The sequence below is a fragment of the Fringilla coelebs genome (assembly GCF_963513975.1).
Source record: "Fringilla coelebs genome assembly, chromosome: 6".
NCBI classification, from domain to species: Eukaryota; Metazoa; Chordata; class Aves; order Passeriformes; family Fringillidae; genus Fringilla; species Fringilla coelebs.
The window spans coordinates 1,051,307-1,072,366 of record NC_140034.1 but is presented as its reverse complement, the minus strand read 5'-3'; the positions used below and the strand labels follow the sequence as shown (position 1 = coordinate 1,072,366).

General features: G+C 50.1%; 1 protein-coding gene across 3 annotated transcripts in view; it reads right to left on the bottom strand.

The window, feature by feature from the left end:
* Positions 1-21,060, bottom strand: part of FANCM (FA complementation group M) — a 59,661-nt gene that overhangs the window by 21,533 nt on the left and 17,068 nt on the right. For 2 of the 3 annotated variants that reach the window (XM_084207011.1, XM_084207013.1), the window contains exons 5-11: positions 14,290-14,421; positions 13,333-13,465; positions 12,520-12,648; positions 11,987-12,088; positions 10,419-10,606; positions 7,879-8,085; positions 3,587-3,803 (exon numbers count right to left, since the gene is read on the bottom strand). In XM_084207011.1, coding sequence (XP_084063137.1) covers positions 3,587-3,803; positions 7,879-8,085; positions 10,419-10,606; positions 11,987-12,088; positions 12,520-12,648; positions 13,333-13,465; positions 14,290-14,421 — 1,108 coding nt within the window. The remainder of the gene's footprint in view (positions 1-3,586; positions 3,804-7,878; positions 8,086-10,418; positions 10,607-11,986; positions 12,089-12,519; positions 12,649-13,332; positions 13,466-14,289; positions 14,422-21,060) is intronic. The other variant, XM_084207012.1, reaches the window with a different exon arrangement.

The following is a 21,060-nucleotide window of genomic DNA, read 5'->3' as shown; positions in this document are numbered from 1 at the left end:
GAACTCCACCCAGCCTCTGCTCTAGGGCAGCCTGCACAGAGCATCAGAGGGATCCACAGGGGTCACAGAATCAGGAATGTCCTGAGTGGGAAGGGACCCACAGGGACCCAGCCCACCCCAGATCCCCCAGCAATCCCACCCTGTCCATCCCTGGCAGCACTGTCCAAAGGCTCCTGGAGCTCTGGCAGCCCCAGGCTGTGCCCATTCCCTGTTCCTGAGGAGCTGTTCCACCCAGCCCCACCAGGGCACGTGGGAACAACAATGACTTCAGTGTTCCAGCTCCGTGGGACAGGGACGAGATGATCCCGTGATATCAGCCCAGGTGAGCCATGCTGCAACCCTGCCAGGCAACCTGCAGCAGCTGGAGAACCTGGGAACAGAGGATTCCCAGAGCTCCCTGCTGGGGAGGATTGGGGCTGCCCAGAACATTTCCCAGACACAGAGAAAGAGGGACCTGGACAAACAGGAGTGCTGCCATCAGAGAAGGGAGCGCAGGGAGAACATTCCCATCCTCGGGGAGGCTGATAGGGCTCTTTGGATCAGCCTTGGGAACCAGCACATCCTGCAGTCCCTGGCACAGCCTCTCCCCTCCATGGGAAGCAGCTGGTGCTGTCCCATGGGAAATTATCCTCCAGAACATTCCGAGTTAGGGATGCCAGGCCCTACCAGACACAAACACAGCGCTTAAATCATCCACGTTATTTTCCTTGTTTTTCTCCAGAACTAACGCATTTTCATTGTTCTTGAAGTGGGAAGAGAGCAGGAATTAGCCACAGGCAACTGGAAAGGCATGAAAACCCCACAGAGCAGGTGTTTAAATCCTAAAGCAGGTGTTGGTAATCTTGAAAAGTGAGTCCAAACCAATCATCATTAAATAAAACCAGCAATTATAGAAATAACATGAAATTGTAAAATCAAACAAAACCCACGGTCATTGGCAACTCAAAATTGATCCATCTGAAATGAGGGAGTAGAAGAATTGTGGAGAACCAGCAGAAGAATTAAGAAAATGAGATTTCATCTGGACAAAAGCAAAAAGAAAAAGGAATTACTTGTAGCTTGAAATGAGATTCAGCTCCCAGGAACACAATATTAAAATGCTTAAGAGTTCAGCAAACCCCAAACAAACTCCAAAAATCAGAGAGAAAAAAGAATATTAAAAGACAAGAAGTTATATAAGAAGTTGATGAAGTAAAGGGATTTTTTACTGCAGTTTTTGAAGGAGAGCTCTGAAAACTGAAGGACATACTTGGCTAATGAAGGGGCAGCACAAGATATTGGATCCTTCTGGGGCTGACAGACAAAAGTTATGGAAGAGGTTTGGAAGGGAAGTAAAATTAATAGAAATTGGATCAAATTAAGAAGAACAGGAAATGGGTATTTTTTCAGGTAATGAGTGGCAGGACAAGAGGAAATGGCCTCAAGCTGTGCCAGGGAAGGTTCAGGTTGGACATGGGGAGGAATTTCTTCATGGAGAGGGTGCTCAGGCCTTGGAACTGCCCAGGACAGGGGTGGAGTCCCCACCCCTGGAGGGATTTCAAGCCCTGTGCATGTGGCACTTGGGGACACGGGGCACTGCTGGGGAATGGCTGGACACAATGGACTCAGAGTTTTCCAACCTAAATGATTCCATGATTGTATTTATTTTGACAGGAAAACACGGAGAATGCTTGAAATTCCTGTGATAACTCAGCCCATGACCGCTCAGTTTCTGCCATGGAGAAACCTGAGGATGAACTGGACCTCAACAACAAAGTGAGAGCAAAGATAAGAACACACCCAGCTCACCCAGTGCTGCCAGCTTTACCCAATTTTTATCGTGGAAATGGGCACTAAAATGATGAGAAAATGCAAAAAAGTCAACTCCTTTCTTTGTCCTCTTTGGGAGCTTTATCCTGAGGGTCACTAAAACCAGGAGCAGCCTCTGGTTCACCCAGCAGTGAGGGGGATCCCACACAAGGGTGGTGCTCAGTGACCTGCACAGGGCAGCCCTGGCTGGCAGGAGGGACATGGAGCCCTGGCAATCCTGGGGACAGAGCCATGGCCACCTTGGGGACAGAGCCCTGGCCACCCTGGGGACAGAGCCCTGGCCACCCTGGGGACAGAGCCCTGGCCACCCTGGGGACTCAGCCCTGGCCACCCTGGGGACTCAGCCCTGGCCACCCTGGGGACTCAGCCCTGGCCACCTTGGGGACAGAGCTCTGGTCACCCTGGGGACTGAGCCCTGGCAATCCTGGGGACTGAGCCCTGGCCACCCTGGGGACTGAGCCCTGGCCACCCTGGGGACAGAGCCCTGGCCACCCTGGGGACTCAGCCCTGGCCACCTTGGGGACAGAGCCCTGGCAATCCTGGGGACTCAGCCCTGGCCACCTTGGGGACAGAGCCCTGGCAATCCTGGGGACAGAGCCCTGGCAATCCTGGGGACTCAGCCCTGGTCACCCTGGGGTCTGAGCCCTGGCCACCCTGGGGTCTGAGCCCTGGCCACCCTGGGGACAGAGCCCTGGCCACCCTGGGGACAGAGCCCTGGCCTCCTTCAGCAAATCAACCCTGGCCACCTATGGGGACTCAAACCCTGGTCACTTTGGGCACTCAGCCCTGGTCACTTTGGGCACTCAGCCCTGGTCACTTTGGCCACTCAGCCCTGCCACCCTGGGGACCCAGAGCCCAGCCTGCCCACGTGGCTCACACAGAAGGGCAATTCCAGCCCCTGTGCTGCTCCCACAGCAAGAACATTCCCAGCATTATCATTTCCTTTATGCCCTCCCTGCTCATTTCTCTTTTCTAGGACAGATCAACAAATGCTCCAGAATGATTATTTTCATCCCATGTTGGGCTCTGATTGTTTTCCAGCAGCTGTGTCTGTTTAGTCACAAATAGGAACCTTCCCAAGGCTTTGAGTTTCTTCTTTCAAGATGTTGCTGTTGGTCTTTACAGAAACAGATAGACACTAACAAAGAGATAGAGTAGGAAAATTCCCAAGTATTTATAAAATACTTTTGTTCCTATCTTAGGATTGTGTCCAGTTGCCTGAGCATTCCCATGCCATTGAACTGCATCAGCTAAAAAGCCTCCAAGAGAATTCTCCCCATTTTCCTCCAAGAGAGTCTGCACAATTCATAAATACCTACCCTTGATTGCTCCTTTTCCTCAGAGCAAACCCTTCCGTTTTCAAGCACTTCTGGTTTATTGTCATTTACAAAGCCACAATGCCCAGGGCAGCTGTGGCTGCCCCATCCCTGGGAGCATCCCAGGCCAGGCTGGACAGGGCTGGAGCAGCCTGGGACAGGGGAAGGTGTCACTGCCCATGGCAATTTAAAGTCCCCCCAGCCCAATCCAGTCAGGGATTCTGGGATTCTGGGATGAACATTTGCCTCCTGTGTGTGCAGCTGAAGTTTCTGACTCGCAGAGAGTGACTCCATGGAGGAGGAGGAACCAAGGCCTGGTCAGGATGTGGAGGTGCAGGGGCAGAGCTGTGAGGATGCTCAGGAGAAGCCCTGGGCAGTGTCTGAGCTGACAGAGTGACCCTGAGAGCCCCAAGCCCCGGGAGGGAGGGCTGGAAGTGCTGGGAACACCATAATCCTCTTACCAGTGACACAGGCAGATTTGTGCTGCAGGGAGCTGCCTCTCCCCTCTTTCCTCGAGGTGCTCTGCTCCTGTTTTTCAGCAGTGATAAACATTTTGTGCACTCTGGGATTGATGCCTTCCGGAACCATCCGCGGGCTGTGCTGGTAGAAACGAAGGGTTTTGTTCCCTGAAATGGCTTTGTGGATGCTCCTTTTGTTACACTGGCTTTGGTTGTAGGTCTGAAAGAAAAGGTGAATAGATAAATCATCTGCTGATTGATTGGTTTTCTCACAGCATTCGATCAAAACTAAAAGAACACCTCAGTGTCCGTGGGGTTTCTCATTAATTCCTGTTCCCTCAGCAAGGAGTTGTTTGGTTTGGGGTTTTTTAAATGGACCAGAAGCAGGCACAGCACTGGAGAGTGAGAAAGGAGCACAGCCCTTGCCTGGGGGAAGTTACAAGCTGTCACTGATACAGGGATGATGTAAATTAGATTACATCAGAAACAGGGAAAGGAGCTCAAGCAAGAAAAAAAAAAAGTCTAAGATGATTTGTTGATGTCATGAGTGCTCTGAGTCCTTTCAATTACTCCCCATTTTATTGTGCAATGCAGAAACCATAGCAAAGCTGGGGAATGTGAGGAGAGAAACTGGGGCCTCCCTCTGGAAGTGCCTCCCCAAGGAGGTTTGGTGCTCTACTCTTCCCCAAGCCCCTTGAGACCCTGAGTGTCCCAGGGGGGCAGCTGCCACCTGACAGAGAGGATTTCAGGGAGCAAAAATGAATGAATGAATGAATGAATGAATGAATAAATAAATAAATAAATAAATTCCCTGAATAAAACTGGAAGAGGCCCACAGCCAGCTCTGATAAACCCCTCAGGCACTCAAAAAAATAACTTTTTAATCCTAGAAGAGTCAAACCCCAGTGTTCTTCTGGCAGAAAAATGTGATGTTACCAAATTAGCAGCATCACAGAGTTGTGACTTCACTGGCTTTTCCCTTCCCTGTGCTTCCCTGGGCTGAGCAGCTCCAGGGGACATCCCAGGACCATCCCAACAGCTCCAGAGACATCCCAGGACCATCCCAGCAGCTCCAGGGACATCCCAGGACCATCCCAGCAGCTCCAGGGGACATCCCAGGACCATCCCAGCAGCTCCAGGGACATCCCAGGACCATCCCAGCAGCTCCAGGGACATCCCAAGCCTGGGCCCTGGGGCTCACGGGAGCTGCCACGTGGAGAGGCTGCCCTGGGAACACGTGGGAGCCACAGAACAAACACTGAGCTGACAGAAATTCCTGCCAACGTCACGCTGCCAGACCTGCACTGACCCCTTCCTCCCAATAAAACATCTTCAAAAGCTTTGTGACTGACCTGAAATGGTTTGATTAAAAACAACCCCAAAAATAAAGCAAGCAAAACAAAACAAAATCCTGAAACTAAAACAAAGGGAAAAAAACCACACAAAACCCCCCAGATTCCTATAAATTAATACATGGACATCAATTATTTAGCTGCAAATTAAATGATGGGGAAGAACCTCCACACTGAACCTCTTTCCAGTTCTGCTAAAGTTAAAAACCCAACAACAAACACAAAAGACACCCTCAAGAAAAACCAAACAAACCCACCAAGACAATATTGGCTTGCAATTAAACTTATTTCCTGACCTCAAAATAAAAAAGATGTATACAATTACATCTTTACCTGAGGGGAGGTTCTGCTTCAAATATATCTCAGAAAATCTGGACAACACAGTAATCCAACTACTTAAGTGAAGCTCCAAGGAATTTAAGGGACTATTTTATACACCATTACAGAGCAGAGCTTTCAATAGTAACCAGCCTCCGTAAGCAGCATGAGGAAATATCTATTTACAAGCTCCACTCAGGTTTATCATTTTTAACTCTCATCTCTTCAAAGGGGAAACTTTTTTCCCCTTAGGGAAGATTCTCTGTAGTTCATTCAGAATTAAATCCCTGCCATCCACAAATCCCAACCAGAGCTACAGCACTGACTGGAATAAATTAAATAATACCAAGAGTCTGAAACTTCAGGTTTACAATTGATTGACACAGAGCTTGGATGTATTGGTTTGCAGCCCCTTTCACTGGTGATGGCAGCAGGGAGGGCCCAGCCTGTCCTGCCCAAATCCTGCCCTGCCCAAGCCCAAGCCCTGCAGGGCTGTGGGATGCAGCTGGCCCAGCTGTGCTGGGATCCCCCAGCTCCCAGCACATCTCCAGCGGGACGTGGATGTCCCAGGGGACAGTCTGTACTCAGAGATGATTAATTATGCTCTGCCTGAGTGCTGGGCTGCAGGAGCCCAGCCAAAGTGGATTTGCACCTAAGCCGATCTCCTCATCCTCACACGCAAGAGCGCGGCCACTAAAGCCAGCTCTGGGCGCCGGTGGCGTCACCAGCCCCGTAAGCACCAGCCTGAACAGCCACTGCCATCACCAGCACCCCCAGGGTCCCCCCCACACCTTCCTCTGCACCCTTGGAAGAGCCCTGGAATCTCTCAGTTGCAGTTTAATATTTGGTGGCATGGCAAGCTGGGAGAGCTGGGAATGTTCCTCTGGAGAGGAGGAGGCTCCAGGCAGAGCTCAGAGCCCCTGGCAGGGCCTGGAGGGGCTCCAGGAGAGCTGGAGAGGGATTGGGGACAAGGACAGAGGGACAGGAGCCAGGGAATGGCTCCCAGTGCCAGAGGGCAGGGATGGGTGGGAGATTGGGAACTGGGAATTCCTGGCTGGGCTGGAATTGCCAGAGCAGCTGTGGCTGCCCCTGGATCCCTGGCAGTGCCCAAGGCCAGGCTGGACACTGGGACACCCTGGGACAGTGGGAGGTGTCCCTGCCAAGGGACACCCAGTGCCATGGCCAGGCTTTTTTAAACACACCCAGAGATGGTGATTCCACCACCTCCCTGGGAAGAGCATTCCAGTGCTTTATTATTCTTTTGGTGAAAATTTCCTCCTGATATCCAACCTGTCCCTGCCCTGCCCTGGCTGGAGGCTGTGTCCTCTGGTTCTGTCAGTGCTGCCCGGTGGGAGAGACCGAGCCCAGCTGTCTGCAGCCTCCCTTCAGGAAGGTGTGGAGAGCAATAAGGGCACCCCTGAGCCTCCTCTTCTGCAGGCTGAACAGCCCCAGCTCCTCCAAATGTTCCTCACAGGGTTTGTGCTCCCAGCCCTTCTCCAGCTTTGTTAGCCCTCACCTGTCTCTGCAATAAACTGCAAGTTCCATCAGAGATCTCTCATCTCTGTCCATCCAGACCATCCTACCCCTGTGTGAGTCTTTGTCCAAAGTTTCCCTCATCTGCCTCACGATCATCATGAAAGGGACAGAGATTGGGGACCAGTGAAGAAAAAAGACCCTTGTCTGAAATTCTGGCCCTGCTGGAGAAAGTTACTTGCCAAGGACCCTGGGGCCTGAGCACAGAGCTAGGCCATTGTTCACAGATGTGTTTGCTGTATGTTACAGTAAACCCAGTGAAAGGAGGAAGGGGCACTTTGCCCTTTTGCAACAACAGCCCCAGAAGTTTTCCCACCTCTTGGCCTGGCTGGACTTCTCCTGAGTTTTGGGTGGTCCCCACAGAAGAGCCCTCACCTGTTTTACAACCACCATGACAGACAGACTGAGATGGAAGCAGCCTCTCCATCAAGGACTGAGACATGAAACCCCTGTGTGAAAAGGGCCCCCGGCTCTTTCCAAGGACTGGGACTGAACCCCCAGCCCAGGGGAGGTGTGGGGGAGGCAAGCTGACCAAAGCAAGGTGGATGTCATGGGTGTGAGCAGTGGGACAAGAAGACAATGGCTCTCTGCCACTGCTGAGAACATGGACTGTGTGTACCCTTCTTCAAATACCGTTTTTTCCCCCTGAAAATGCAATAGACTACTTTTGATTGGATTTCAAGATTCATTTCCCTTCCCCCATCAAAAAACAGTATAGTAAGAGTTTGGATGAACTGGCACCTCTGAGATCTCCCTGGACGTGACCTGGTGAACTCGATTGGCTGGACATGGAAGGACTTTGTCTCTCTATGTTTGCAGCTATATACCTTCCTTTCCCTTCCTCCCTCTTTTCCTTATTCTTCCCTTTTCCCCAATCCCTCCCCAACACATTTTGCTGTGGTCATTCCATAAAGGTGCACCGGTCATTGATCAATACTGCACACCCCCGTGCCGTGTCGGTGGTTTTTGCGCTCTCAGATCAATCCCTGAACCACCACGAGCCCCGTCTGTAAGGACAGCTGGTGACACCCCATCCCTCCCAGCCTGGCCGTGCCACCCCATCCCTCCCAGCCTGACCATGACCTGGCTCACCCTCTCCTCGCGGCCCTGGGCCAGGATGACGACGATGCGGCCGTGGCGGCGGCGGCCGGTGCGGCCCATGCGCTGCACCAGGCGCACGGGGCTGCGCTGCGCGTCGAAGCACACGATCAGATCCACCTCGCCGATGTCCAGCCCCTCCTCGCCCACGCAGGTGGACACCAGGGTGTTGTAGCCGCCCTCCCGGAAACGCCTCACCACCTGCAGGGACAGGGAATGGCACTGAGTGCTCAGCCAGGAACACTGATTTGTATTCCTGTCCTGGGCTGGCAGATCTGTCAGAGCTGGGGCAGTTCTCTCTGTTCATGGGGCAGTTTTTCCTTTATCTCTGCCACAGCCCATCCTCCCTGCAGCAGATCTCTGCTGTCCATGGCCACTGAGTGTCCCTGCAGGGCTGATCCAATTCCACCATCCCATGGGGAGATGCTGCGCCCAGGGCAGGAGCCAAGCATTCCTACCTGGATCCAATCTGCCCTGGAACAGCACAGCAGCCTCTGCCCCCTGCATTCCCAGAGGAGCAGCTTTCTCCTGCCCTGCATTCCCAGAGGGAGAGCAGGCCCATCTCCAGCAGCCCTGCAGCTGCAGAGGAAAACTCCCCCCTTGTGCAGGATCCTGCTGCAGCAGAGCCACAGCTGGCACTGCAGGAGGGCTGAGCCCCATGGGATGGGGCTGTGCCACCCCATGGGATGGGACTGTGCCACCACCCTGGGATGGGACTGTGCCACCCCTGGGATGGGACTGTGCCACCCCTGGGATGGGACTGTGCCACCACCCTGCGATGAGACTGTGCCACCATGGGATGGGACTGTGCCACCCCTGGGATGGGACTGTGCCACCCCTGGGATGGGACTGTGCCACCACCCTGCGATGAGACTGTGCCACCATGGGATGGGACTGTGCCACCCCTGGGATGGGACTGTGCCACCCCTGGGATGGGATGGGACTGTGCCACCCCTGGGATGGGATGGGACTGTGCCACCCCTGGGATGGGACTGTGCCACCCCTGGGATGGGACTGTGCCACCACCCTGGGATGGGACTGTGCCACCACCCTGGGACTGTGCCACCACCCTGGGATGGGACTGTGCCACCCTCATGGGATGGGACTGTGCCACCCCTGGGATGGGACTGTGCCACCCCGGGGATGGGACTGTGCCACCACCCTGGGATGGGGCTGTGCCACCCCCATGGGATGGGGCTGTGCCACCCCCATGGGATGGGACTGTGCCACCACCCTGACACACAGGGGACCAGGGCATGCCCTGACTCTGGCAGTAGGGTTTTTTTTGTTGTTTATACTATTGCATTTGTATTTTTAATTTTCCTAGTAAAGAACTGTCATTCCTGCTCCCACATCTTTGCCTAAGAGCCCCTTTATTTCAAAATTACAATAATTCAGAGGGAGAGGCTTTACATTTTCCATTTCAAGGGAGGCTCCTGCCCTCTTTAGCAGACACCTTTTCAAACCAAGAAAATTCTAAGAGGACAAATTTTGTCTTTTTAAATTTCCCAGCTGGTACCTTGTGATCAAACACCACAACCCAGTGTGACCAGCATCAGCATTTCAACTCTTTAATTCTAAAATAAAGGGAAAAAAGCCCACCTTATTCTGTCTCCAACTGTGTAAAACTTGTAAAACTGATCCTCCCAACATAGCAATTAAATATTTAAGGTGTTGTCTTTTTTAAAATAAATGGGTAGGCCTCGATGAAGTTTAGAGTTAGTAGTTAACTAAGATCTGATTGCTTGTCAACACAATGTTTGGTGGGCTGGGTTTGTAATGAAGAATATGGAAACTGATCAATGGCTTTGGGAACATCAGACAATTGTGGCCTCCTCTGTCCTGACACCAACTGAAGCCAGGGAAGGGGAGTCCCACCAAGGGTTCATTTGTCACATTTGCATTGCAAAGGCAGAAAGGGCAGAAGGAGGAAGATTCATTGACTTCCTCATTTTGGGACCCCTCCCCACGAAAGGGACCACGGACCCATTCCAAGGGACAAACTGCCCGTGCTTAAAGCTTTGGAACTGATTCCATTGGAATGGGATGTACCAAAGGTGTGAACATGGGTTTGTATTTTGGGTATGCAATACTCTGATATACTGATAGATACTCTGATATACTGATGGATACTCTGATATACTCTGATATACTTAGAGATAAAAGGACTCTGGGATCACCTGTAACTGGGGTGTGTATTTGGGAGTATCCCACAACAAACACACACTTTCTAACTCTGAACTGTCAGAGAGTCTTTGGATATTGGTACTGGATCAATGTCCATGTTGGGAATGGGATGTGCCCAAGGTATGAACATGGATTTGTATTTTGGGTACTCAATACCTGTACAGATAAAAGGACTCTGTGATCACCTGTAACTGGGGTGTGCATTTGGGAGCTATCCCACAATAAACACACACTGTATAACTCTGAACTGTCAGAGAGTCTTTGTCCCTCACAGGTGGATATCAGTACTAGATCAACAGCCATAATTTTAATAAATCAGTTCCTAGTGCCAGCCCCTGGTGCCTCACCTCCAGCTGCTCCCTCTGGGTGAAGCCCTTGGTGCTCTTGCCCGAGGAGTGTCCCACGAAGGTCATGGCGCGCACGGCCGGGCGGAGCCGCGCCAGCATCTCGGCGATCTCCTGCACGCTGTCCCGGAACGAGGAGAAGATCATCACCCTCGTGTCCCCAGGGGAGCCCTCGCTCCTGCCTTCAGCTGCTGGATTTGAAAATGGCAGGTTTTGATAGAATCATTGGTAAAAAAGGACGGGGCACCTCCCACAAGTTACACATTCACAGCTCTTGTCTCACTTAATGGGAAGAGAAAATGGGCAGAAAATGCTCCAAGATCCACCTCCTTGAAAAATTCCTCTCTGGATTAAAGTATGCTCTAGTTTTGGAGAATGTGAGAATGAGAATGTCTTTACTGAGGTACCCTTACTAAAGGCACTTTGAAAAGCTGGGGTTGGATGGGAAGTGTTTTGGAGTTCACAAAGCTGTTGTTTCCATTTCAGGACTCTCAGGACAGCAGAACCATAATCCCAGAATCCCAGACCAGTTTGGGTTCAAAGGGACCTTAATTCCCATCCCATTCCCACCCCTGCTGAGGCAGAGACATGTCCCACTGTCCCAAGCTGCTCCAAACCCCAGTATCCAGCCTGGCCTTGGGCACTGCCAGGGATCCAGGGGCAATGAATGGAACAGAAAGGGCTGGCGCTGTTCCAGGTATGGCTGATGGCTTTGGGCAAGAATTCCTCCCCTTCCCATCTCAAATGCAGGGTTTTTACAGTGGAAGCAAAAGGAGGGAGGTTGGGAGGACAGAAAGAATTCTGAATGGGAAGGGGAAAAAAGAAGGGAATTGCATTAAATGCATTGGGACTTATCCTAAAGTTACAAACACAGAACTGGGAAACAAAGTTGCCTAGTAGAAAACATCAGTCATTTCAAAGGTTTGCTGGGGACAGGGCATCCAAGAGAGAAAAAAAAAAAATAAAAAGGGCAGGTCAGAAATTATCAGAACTTCACAAAGCACAAAGACCCAAACAGGCAAGATAAAAAGTGAACAAGATGCAAAACAAATGTTATTATTACTCATGTAATAGTCCAAAGGCTGGAATCAAGAAGCTGAAACATCCCAAAAACAAAGAGATGTGAATGATGTCTTCATCAAGACGAAAAAGAATGAGGGACAGGGGAATGCAACTGAAGGGTCTGAACTTCACATTGATGCCTCAGAGTTGTTAATTCTTATCCTCAGGCTGGATATCAGAACTTTTATCCTTGAGGTCCTTAAATGAGTTCATTGAACTCTGCAGCAGGGACTGAGGTGAGGCTGCCAATTGGGGACAGGACCAGCAGGAAAGGTGGCAGCCCCAGAAATGAATTCCCTATCCCTGCTTTACTCAGCTGTTAGAGCAGTTTATATCAAATTATTAATGAGAATTTATAGGAAGTTTTATCTTATAGAAATCTTGTGGTGAAGTTTTCTAGAGGGGAAGATGCACAAACAATCAAAGCAATAAGACAGCACAAAGGAGGAAATCAATCAGGAGGGTATTCCTTGTTTCCATTCCAGGTTTCCTGAGCTGTTGGTACTCACCAGAACCTCCCTGTTTCCAGGATCTGAAGTGCTCTATTACAATCTCCTCCAATTTCTTCAGTTTTGGATGGCTGTAGACAAATTCCTTTTTCTTTTCCAATGCTGGAAAGGAAATAAAGTAGTGAAAGATGTAAATAAACCTGAAGCAAGCAGGAAGGTTCAGTGAACTTCATTGCCTCTCACTGTAATTATCTGAGTCAGACCCAAATCCTGACATTGGTTCTAAACAAAACAATAACCTGCTGACAGAAGAACATTTGTTAAACCCAGATTTTGAGAAAGTGCTGTTACTTTTGTTAGAGTCACACTGGAAAAGACTTACAGTGAAACAGTTGTATATTAACCTTCATTTTAGAGCAAATAAAAAACTTCAAACACAGAAAACTTCCTTGGAAGTAGCTAAAACCACCGAGGGAAGAGTGAGAGGGAGGGAGAGACAGAACATTGGGAATTCAGTCTGGAAGAACGAGCAGCAGCCAGGGCAGCACAACTTTTAAACAGGAATATTCTGTCCCTGAGAGGAGAATCCTGACCTGTTGTGCTCTTGCCAACACTTCCACTCTCAGGAGTCACAGCAGCGTCTGAGAACATGTCCTGGAGCTGCTGGTAGAGCTCCATGAAATCCTCGTTGCGCCCCAGCTCGCTCTTGGTGCGGGACAGCCCTGTGGAGAGGGTTGGAACACCTCAGGATTCTGTTTGCTTTCCCAGACCCTGCCTTTAGCAAACCCCACATGCCCAGCTCTGGCCTCTCGGGTTGGGAAGGACTTTGAGAGTCTTGAGCACATCCAGAGGGGGCAGCGAGGCTGGAGAGGGGCTGGGAACACAAACCCTGAGAGGAGCCCTGAGGGAGCTGGGGGAGCTCAGCCTGGAGCAAAGGAGCCTCAGGGCTGCCCTCATCACTCTCACAGCTCCTGAAAGGTGCCTGTGCTCAGCTGGGCTGGGCTCTGTCTCCAGGAACTGACACAACCAGAGCACACAGCCTGGAGCAGCACCAAGGGAAATTCAGGTTGGATATCAGGAGAAAGCTTTTCACAGAAAGGTGATAAAGTTCTGGAATGTTCTGCCCGGGGAGGTGGTGCAGTCCCCATCCCTGGGTGTGTTTAACAAAGCCTGGATGTGGAACTGGGGGCCAGGGGTGAGTTGAGCTGTCGGGGCTGGGTTGGACTCCATGATCCTGAAGGTCTCTTCCAACCTGGTCATTCTGTGAATATTCTGTGAATAAGGGGAAGAGAAAACCAAATCCATCTGCAGCCCCTCATTCCTTAAGGTGTTTTGTGCCAAAGCAGCCATAGAGCAAGGTAAATGAAGTGGAGCTGAAAGGAAGGATGCTCCTGAGGAGATTTCACCTTTGGATCCATCCATGATTCCCCACAGGTAGATGAATAAGGAGCGGATTCCCATCTGCAGCAGCAGCTCGTACCCGTGGTACAGACTGATACAAAGGGCAAAGTCTCCTTCAATGATGCCTTGATGGATTCCCTGGGGGAGAAAAGCAGATTGTGATGGAGTTAGGAAGTGGCTGAGGAGCAGGAATCCCGCTGTAATTCCTGCCCAAAACCAGAGTTTTGGCACCTGAGGAGCAGAGCAAACCCCAAAGTGATGCCCAGGGAGCAGTTTGTCCATCAGAGCCCTCAGGGGACAGACTGCACAATGCAATGCTCAGTGAAGGCAGTCCTCTTCCACCTTCAAAATACTCTCCAAAATACCTCTATTATCTCCCAAAACAGCTCATCAACCCTCAGGCTCTGACAGCTGAACCATCAGCATTTGGGAAAACCAGGGATTTCTGGCACATCCACCCAGGCTATGGAATTAACTCAGGAAAGTTGCCTTGCTCACAGTGAAGGAGATTTCCCATTGCTCCTTTTGAGATACACAGTCTTTTTTTAGACAATTTTCTTTAAGTTTCCAAAATTTGACCATTCCATGAGGATTTACCAAAAAAACAGGAGCAGGAATATACCTTGGAGGGGAAAATGAAAACTTGGCTGTCAGTGATTACAATTTAAGTTCTCAAAGCAATTTCACTTAAATGGAGTGCCCAATCTTTTCCTTCACTCTTCTATATTGGCATCCAGAAATGTGGAACAATTAGGAATATTTTTCATAAATGATCTTAAAGTAGATAAATAGATTTCATAAATTATCTTAAAGATCTCTTCCATCCTAAACTGTGCTGAGATTCTATTTTATCCCACAGCTAAAAACAGAAATCTACTTAAAATGTCTCCGGAAATATTGTAACAATGGATTATTCCTATTTATTCACCACTTTAATAGCATGAAATAAATAAAGAACTTACTGCATGTTGTGCAGAAGGGTTCTTCCTGTACTGATCCCTGGCCAGGATGATCTGGTACTTGGTCAGGCTGGGAATATCCCTCCTGGATAAAACTCCCACCTTAATCAGGCGCCCAGCAAATGCTTCCAGTACCTGCAAACAAAAGCCAGCACAGATAAAGGGGGTGAGCCCTTTGAAATTATTTTATTTTTATAGATACTACACAACAGAACATGAGCAGCTCATTGGTTTGATTTGAGACACAGGATTTTTCAAAGGGAGCTGTGCTGAATTCTGAGTGCTGTGTTACTGTAGCAGGTGCTCTGCCTCAGTGGAAGGTTCTCCATAATTAGGATGTTTTTAGGTTAATTCCCAAATTCCTGCCAGAGCACTTGGACAAGGCTCTCAGACACAGAGTGGGATTGTTGGGGTGTCCTGTGCAGGGTTAGCAGTTGGACTCCATGATCCTTGGGGGTCCTTTCCCATACCCTCCTGTCCCAGGATAACCCTGGATCCACCCAGGAACTGAGGAGGGGAAAATACCCCTGGGATCTGGAATGGAACAGGGGCTGAGCCAGCAGAGAGGGAGAGGATGGGATGGACCCCCAGGTATGGAACAGGGGCTGCAGCTCCCCTCTCACTGTTCACACTCCAAGGACACCTTGATCCCAGGAACACTTGGATTCACCTCTGGGTGAAGGACTGGCCAGCATGTCCAGGATCTGTGTGGAGGGGATGGGAACTGGGAGACAGGAGCAGAGAGGAACAGGCACAGGCACAGCAGCGTGTCCCATTTCCTGCAGAACCCACCCCAAAATGCAGCTTGTTTTCCAAATCACATGTACCTGCTTTCCACCTCGCTGCAGCAAGGACAATAACCTGCACTAATACATCTTAATCCTGTTTTTCCTCTTTGCTTCCCAGCCTTAGGTGGTCAGGATTTTTCCACAGACTTAGTTTGGCCTGAGCACTAACTCTGCCATAATTGCAGTAATCAGATTTGTCCCACAAACCCTGTTTACAACCTGTTGGCCCCCTTGGCCAAGGGCCCCAAAAAGCCCAGTGCACAAGCACAGGCTTCTCCAAAGCCAACAGACAGTTTCCCAGTGCTACATCCGTGCACCCAATGTTTCCCAAGTGTCCAGGCACTCCTGCAGCAGCACAGCTGCCCTACCCTAAGAGGGCTGTAGTGTAACAAATGCTTAATCACTTCAGGGTCCCTTCAGCCCACTGAAACCAATGAAAAGCACCCAATAAACCAATAAAGCCAGGCCTAAGTCAGGCTTCCAACACTGATCTCCCCATCAATGCAGTGGCATCAATGCAGTGGCATTGATGGGGAGAAAATGTCGTGACAGGCACAGAAAGCCACGTGTAGAACTCAGTCTGTGTTTATCCCTGAGTAAAAACACTCAGTTACTCCAGGCACTGCTCCTGTGCTGGGTTCCCAGATGCTGTCAGGATGCACAAATATCCTGAACCTGCACGTGCTGCTGATGCTCTGGCAGTGCAGGGGCAGCTCAGCTCAACTTCTGTCTGCTTGCTTTGATTATTCCTATTGTTAAATTTATAAACTAGTTTATAGTATTGTTTATTTATAGGTCTTCTTTTATCTTCTTACTCTGTGTGCAGAACCTGTGTGGCATTAAAATGAAAACAGAATCACAGAATGCTTTGGGCTGGAAGGGACCCATCCATCCCAGCCCTGCCCTGGCAGGGACACCTCCCACTGTCTCAGGTGGCTTCAAGCCCCAGTGCCCACCCTGGCCTTGGGCACTGCCAGGGATCCAGGGGCAGCCACAGCTGCTCTGGCAATTCCAGCCCAGCCCCTCCCCACTCTCCCAGCCAGGAACTCCTTCCCAATATCCCATCTAAATCTATTCTAAAATCCTAAGGAACAGAGTGGGAGTAACTGCCATCATCAATGACAGCAGCATGAATCAGAAATGCCAGGGGAAGTTTGGAAGGGTGGAGGCACAGCTGTGGCAGCCCCAGCTCAGCCGTGCTGGGGGATCTCCACCCCCCATCCCCAGGTCAGCCAGGCTGCAGCAGCAGGGTGAGCAGCTCACAGCAGATTGAGGGAACTCCAGACATGGAGCCCAGACTCTGAGTGCTTTGGGGCATCTTGGGCTGCTCCTCTTCCCCAGGAGGGTGGGAGGGCTGGAATTGCCAGAGCAGCTGTGGCTGCCCCTGCATCCCTGGCAGTGCCCAAGGCCAGGCTGGATGGGGACACCTTCCCCAGGATGAGCAGCCTGGGACAGTGGGAGGTGTCCCTGCCTTGGCACTGGATAGGATTTAATTCCCTTCCAACTCAAACCATTCCCTGACTTTTACCTGGGAGCCCCTCCCTGCCTGCTCTGTGTCCCCCGGGGTACCTGGGACACCCAAAGGTGTCACCTGGGACACTCCAAGGCCTTCCCAAGCCCTTCCAGGTCCCCTTTATCCCCAGGGCAGCTGGGTCACGGCCTCACAGCTCCCAGGGAAAGCAAGGCAGGACACTCCATCCCCAGGCATTCCTTCTAATTAAGGCTCATGGATTAATTAAGCCAAATAAACCACTAACACCTCTAACACCACCAACAAGCAAACACCAACTGGAGGCTGCAGTAGTGCCAGGAATTTCTGGAGGAAAGGGAGAAATAAATGAAGAAAGCAAATGTTGTTTTCTTAAAATACAGCCAAAACTGTTCACCAAGCCACTGGGAAGGCTGAATACACAAGGAGTTCATTTCTCATATTAGTGAGAACAAAATTAAAAATGCAGTTTAGTTTTAAGGGTTTCAAATTCAGAACTTGGTGTTTTATCAGTTTGTTACTGTTCTGTTGTTTTTCAATCCAAGCTGTACCTGATGAGTCCCCTTAAAAGGACAGAGACAGAGATGTCTGTGCCAGCTTACAGGAAAATGTATTTACCAAATAAACCAAAATGCTGACCATGAAGGAAGAACTCAGTGCTTTTTATTTGAATGGATACCACTGGAATATCCCATGACCCTCCCATCAAACCCCAAACAGCTGGACATGAGCACACTTGAAATGCTGAAGATGAAGCTTAAACTATGCCTCAAGTAATGGAAACAGATTCAGGTTTTTCACAAATGTTCCTCTTGAAAAGAAATTAATATTTTCATTAAAAAGGAATGGCCACTAAATCTGATATTTCAGCACTGGTTTATGGTTTCCTATAGCTGCTGCAGAGCGTTTTTTTCTAAAAAGCAATTTCCATTACCTGTACTTTTCTGTTTCATCCCTTGACCTAGTTTCTAACATATAAGAAAATGATATTGTCCCTGTTTGCTCAATGTACACCCCTGTCTGATTTAATCACCTTCTGCAAAACAACCCTGGTGCTGTTATGAAAGGCAGCAGGATGCAGTCACCTGGAGCTTCAGAACTCCCAGGGAACAGTAAACACAACCTACTTAGGAGAGCCTCAGCAGCAGGCACTGCTCCCTGGTTACATTTATCTTGCCTCCATACCTTCATTTTTAATTAAAAAGATAATACTTCTGGAAAAGTCCCCTCAGCCTTTCCAAAACACTCCAGTGTCGTGTTACCCAAACACAGCCATAGAATTAATTCCAATTAATTGCTCAGGAGCACTCGTGGCTTTCTCCAGCTCAGTGACTGGAGTTCAGAGCTGACAGATTTACAGCCAGCAGATAAAAGACAATTGGCAGAGTTATCCCATCCTGCACTGGACCTGCCAAGAGCACAAAGACTTCTTCTGTTCTGAGGTATCTCCCACAGCAAACCACAGTGAGTTCTTGGAGCCCATGATGAGCTTAGAACCTGTTTTTGGAGCTCTGACAGGAGCTGAGGACTTGTGTACAGGGCAAAGAGCTGTTCCTGTGCCAGCTACACCTCACTAAAAACTGCTCCTAATCTGTTTTCTGTTGGCACAATAAAAAACAAAGGCTCTAAACTAACGCCCTGACCTAATTATTTTAGTGCAGATTTGCAGGGGTTCTTTACCAAAGAAAAACACCCAGAAATAACTGCTAGAGTGGCTTTTCTTTCCCAGGGGAGAAGGAGGGGTGGCAGAAACCTGCTGCCAAGCAGACAGGACCTCCACACACAGGGACTCCAAAGGTGCATCCCCTCCACAGGAGCTCCCCAGGTGCTTCCAGCCTCCCCTGGGAGGGGTTTTAGACTGGGCTTTACAGAGCCACCATGGGCTGAGAGCTGCACCTTCCTCCAAAACCCCTGGCTCCAGCGCTATCAGTGCTCAACACAGAATCCCAGACTGCTTTGGGTTGGAAGGACCCTGAATCCCATCCATGCCAGCCCTGCCATGGCAGGGACACCTTCCCCTGTCCCAGGCTTTGGGTAGGAAGGATCCGGAATCCCATCCATGCCAGCCCTGCCATGGCAGGGACACCTTCCCCTGTCCCAGGTTTTGGGTTGGAAGGACCCTGAATCCCATCCATGCCACCCCTGCCATGGCAGGGACACCTTCCCCTGTCCCAGGCTGCTCCAGCCCCAGTGTCCAACCTGGCCTTGGCTATCCAGGGATCCCTTCCCAGCGTGCTGGGGCTGAGCTGCTGTGAAGGGAGGGAGCTCAGGTAGTGCCAGTGAGGCACCACCACACCCCAACCCCCTGCTCTGCCCTAAGGGGATCCCCCAAACCAAGAGCTCCAGGAGAAATGCAGCTCCGTGCCCCTCGTGGCCCCTGAGCTGCTCCAGCTCCTCACCCTCTCCAGGAGCAGAGCCAAGGAAGGCAGGGCAGGACAAAAGCAGGCACAGGGGGCTCAGCAGGCAGGGCTGTGGCCAGGCTGTGCCAGGGCAGAGGTGCTGCAGGGAGTGTGGACACAGCCAGAGCCTCCCCCTGCTCCAGGGAAGGGCAGAGGAGGATCCAGAGCATTCCCTGCTCTGTTCCAGCACTGAAACCAGGGAGGTTTGGGTTCCCCCAGTGTGATACCTTGAGGAGTGTCCGTGGAGCAGCCAACACCCCCCAAAATAACTTCCAGGAGCAAACCACATTTAGTGTCTGCCAGCTGGGGAGGCTCTGGAGCTCTGACTGGCACTGAGTTTTAGTTATTCTCTTGTAAAACTTCAGAGTCGTGACAAACTCTGAACCAGGCAGAAAAGTGCATTTTGGGCAATTCCTCCCTGATGCTTTCTCACCTGGCCAATAAAGGAAGGAGAGCAGCAGGGACACAGCAGGGCAGGGTGGATTTTAGCTGATCTTGTCACTCTCCAAGCCCCAATACTGCTCAGCCCAGTAATGATCTTGGAAACAAAGTTTTAAGTTTATATTAACTGACTCACACCCTTCCCAATCTTCCAGGGACATGAGACACACTGAAAATTCACTCTTCTTCCCTGGAAAAAAATCCAAGGAAAAAAAATCCAGCCAAAAATCCAATACTTTGCATTTTTCTAAGAGCTGAGTTTTCTCCTGTTACAGCATTTTCCTTTCATGAAGGTCGTAAAACAAGACCTCCAATATTTACTTTTCAACTGATTTCACCAAGAAGAAGTCTACTTTTTATTGAGACATGTTAAAATAAGTGTCTTTTCTACATCAACTCACCACTCAGTAAGTGGCTGTCAGACAGAAAGGAGCATCCACTAAGTATGGCTTGGATCTGAAATTTTGAAGGCTGAATATCAGGTTTTCTGCTCTATTCAGAGATAGAACCTGCCAGGAATGCACAGAGAACACAGCACTACCAAAACTGAGTTTTCTCAAGGAGTGGCTGTTTATTAGCCAGCAGTCATACACAAAATTAGCAAGTTTGGGGAAAAAAGCACAACAAACACAACAAAAAAATCAGCTTTTTTCACCTGCAGTAACAACAAGTTCCTCTGTTATCCATCCAGCACAGCCCATCACATCTTCAGAACTCCATCAAATGCACTAATTACCAAGCTCATCAGGAATCAAAGACAAATTAAATACACACAGAGTAATTTGTACAGAGGGATTTTTAAAACAAGATTTTAAGCTCCTCCCAGCCTCTTTCTCTTAGTCAATATTCTGTGGCATTTGGCATATATAGAGAAATTTAGCTGTGAATTTAAACTCTTTTTCTGCTGGTTGGTTTTTCTTTATTTTTTTCTCTCATCTCCAGCAAACACACTTCATACTTAGAAATAATTTCATTTAAGCAACTATTAATTCTCATAATTAAAGTGTAAGCAAAAAAGTTGGGACTGTTTTCCATGAATTATTTACGTAGGATGGGCAGAAAAAGAACATGCACACACTGCCTCAAACAGGAATGCCAGTTCCTGGAAGAAATCTCCAAGAGCCAGGATGCCCCCCCTTGGCACTGATAAGCCAAGAGCTAAAATTCAGTGGAAAATTCCTCCCCCCAGCCCTGGAGTGTGTGATGTGGGATTTACCTGGGGCAGGGCTGGGTTCCCACTGTGCCTCCCCTTGGGGCTGAGGGTTCAGCCAGGTCTCTGGCCCCTGCCAGAGAATTCCCTGCAGCGAGGGAGCCCGTGGTGCTGCTGTGGCGCGGCTGCCCGTGAAATCAGATCAGCACCCACCCAGACACTTAAACAAGCACAGGCTCCAGCCCTGCTCCAGAATTTGCCTTCCCAGTGAATTCCAGAGCCTCTGGTGCTGATTCACTGCCTGCAGCCAGAGCCCAAACCCCCTCAGTGACCTGGGCTTCACTCCCTGCAGCCACTGTGCCCAAAATCCCTCTCAGGGATCCCAGCTGTGCCTCTGGTTATGAATTCCCCCAGGAGCACCTCCAAGGCACAGCAGGATTTGGGTATGCCCTGCCAGGAGCACATCAGGACTGGCACATCTCAGCTTCTGAGGCAAGTCAGGGTTCA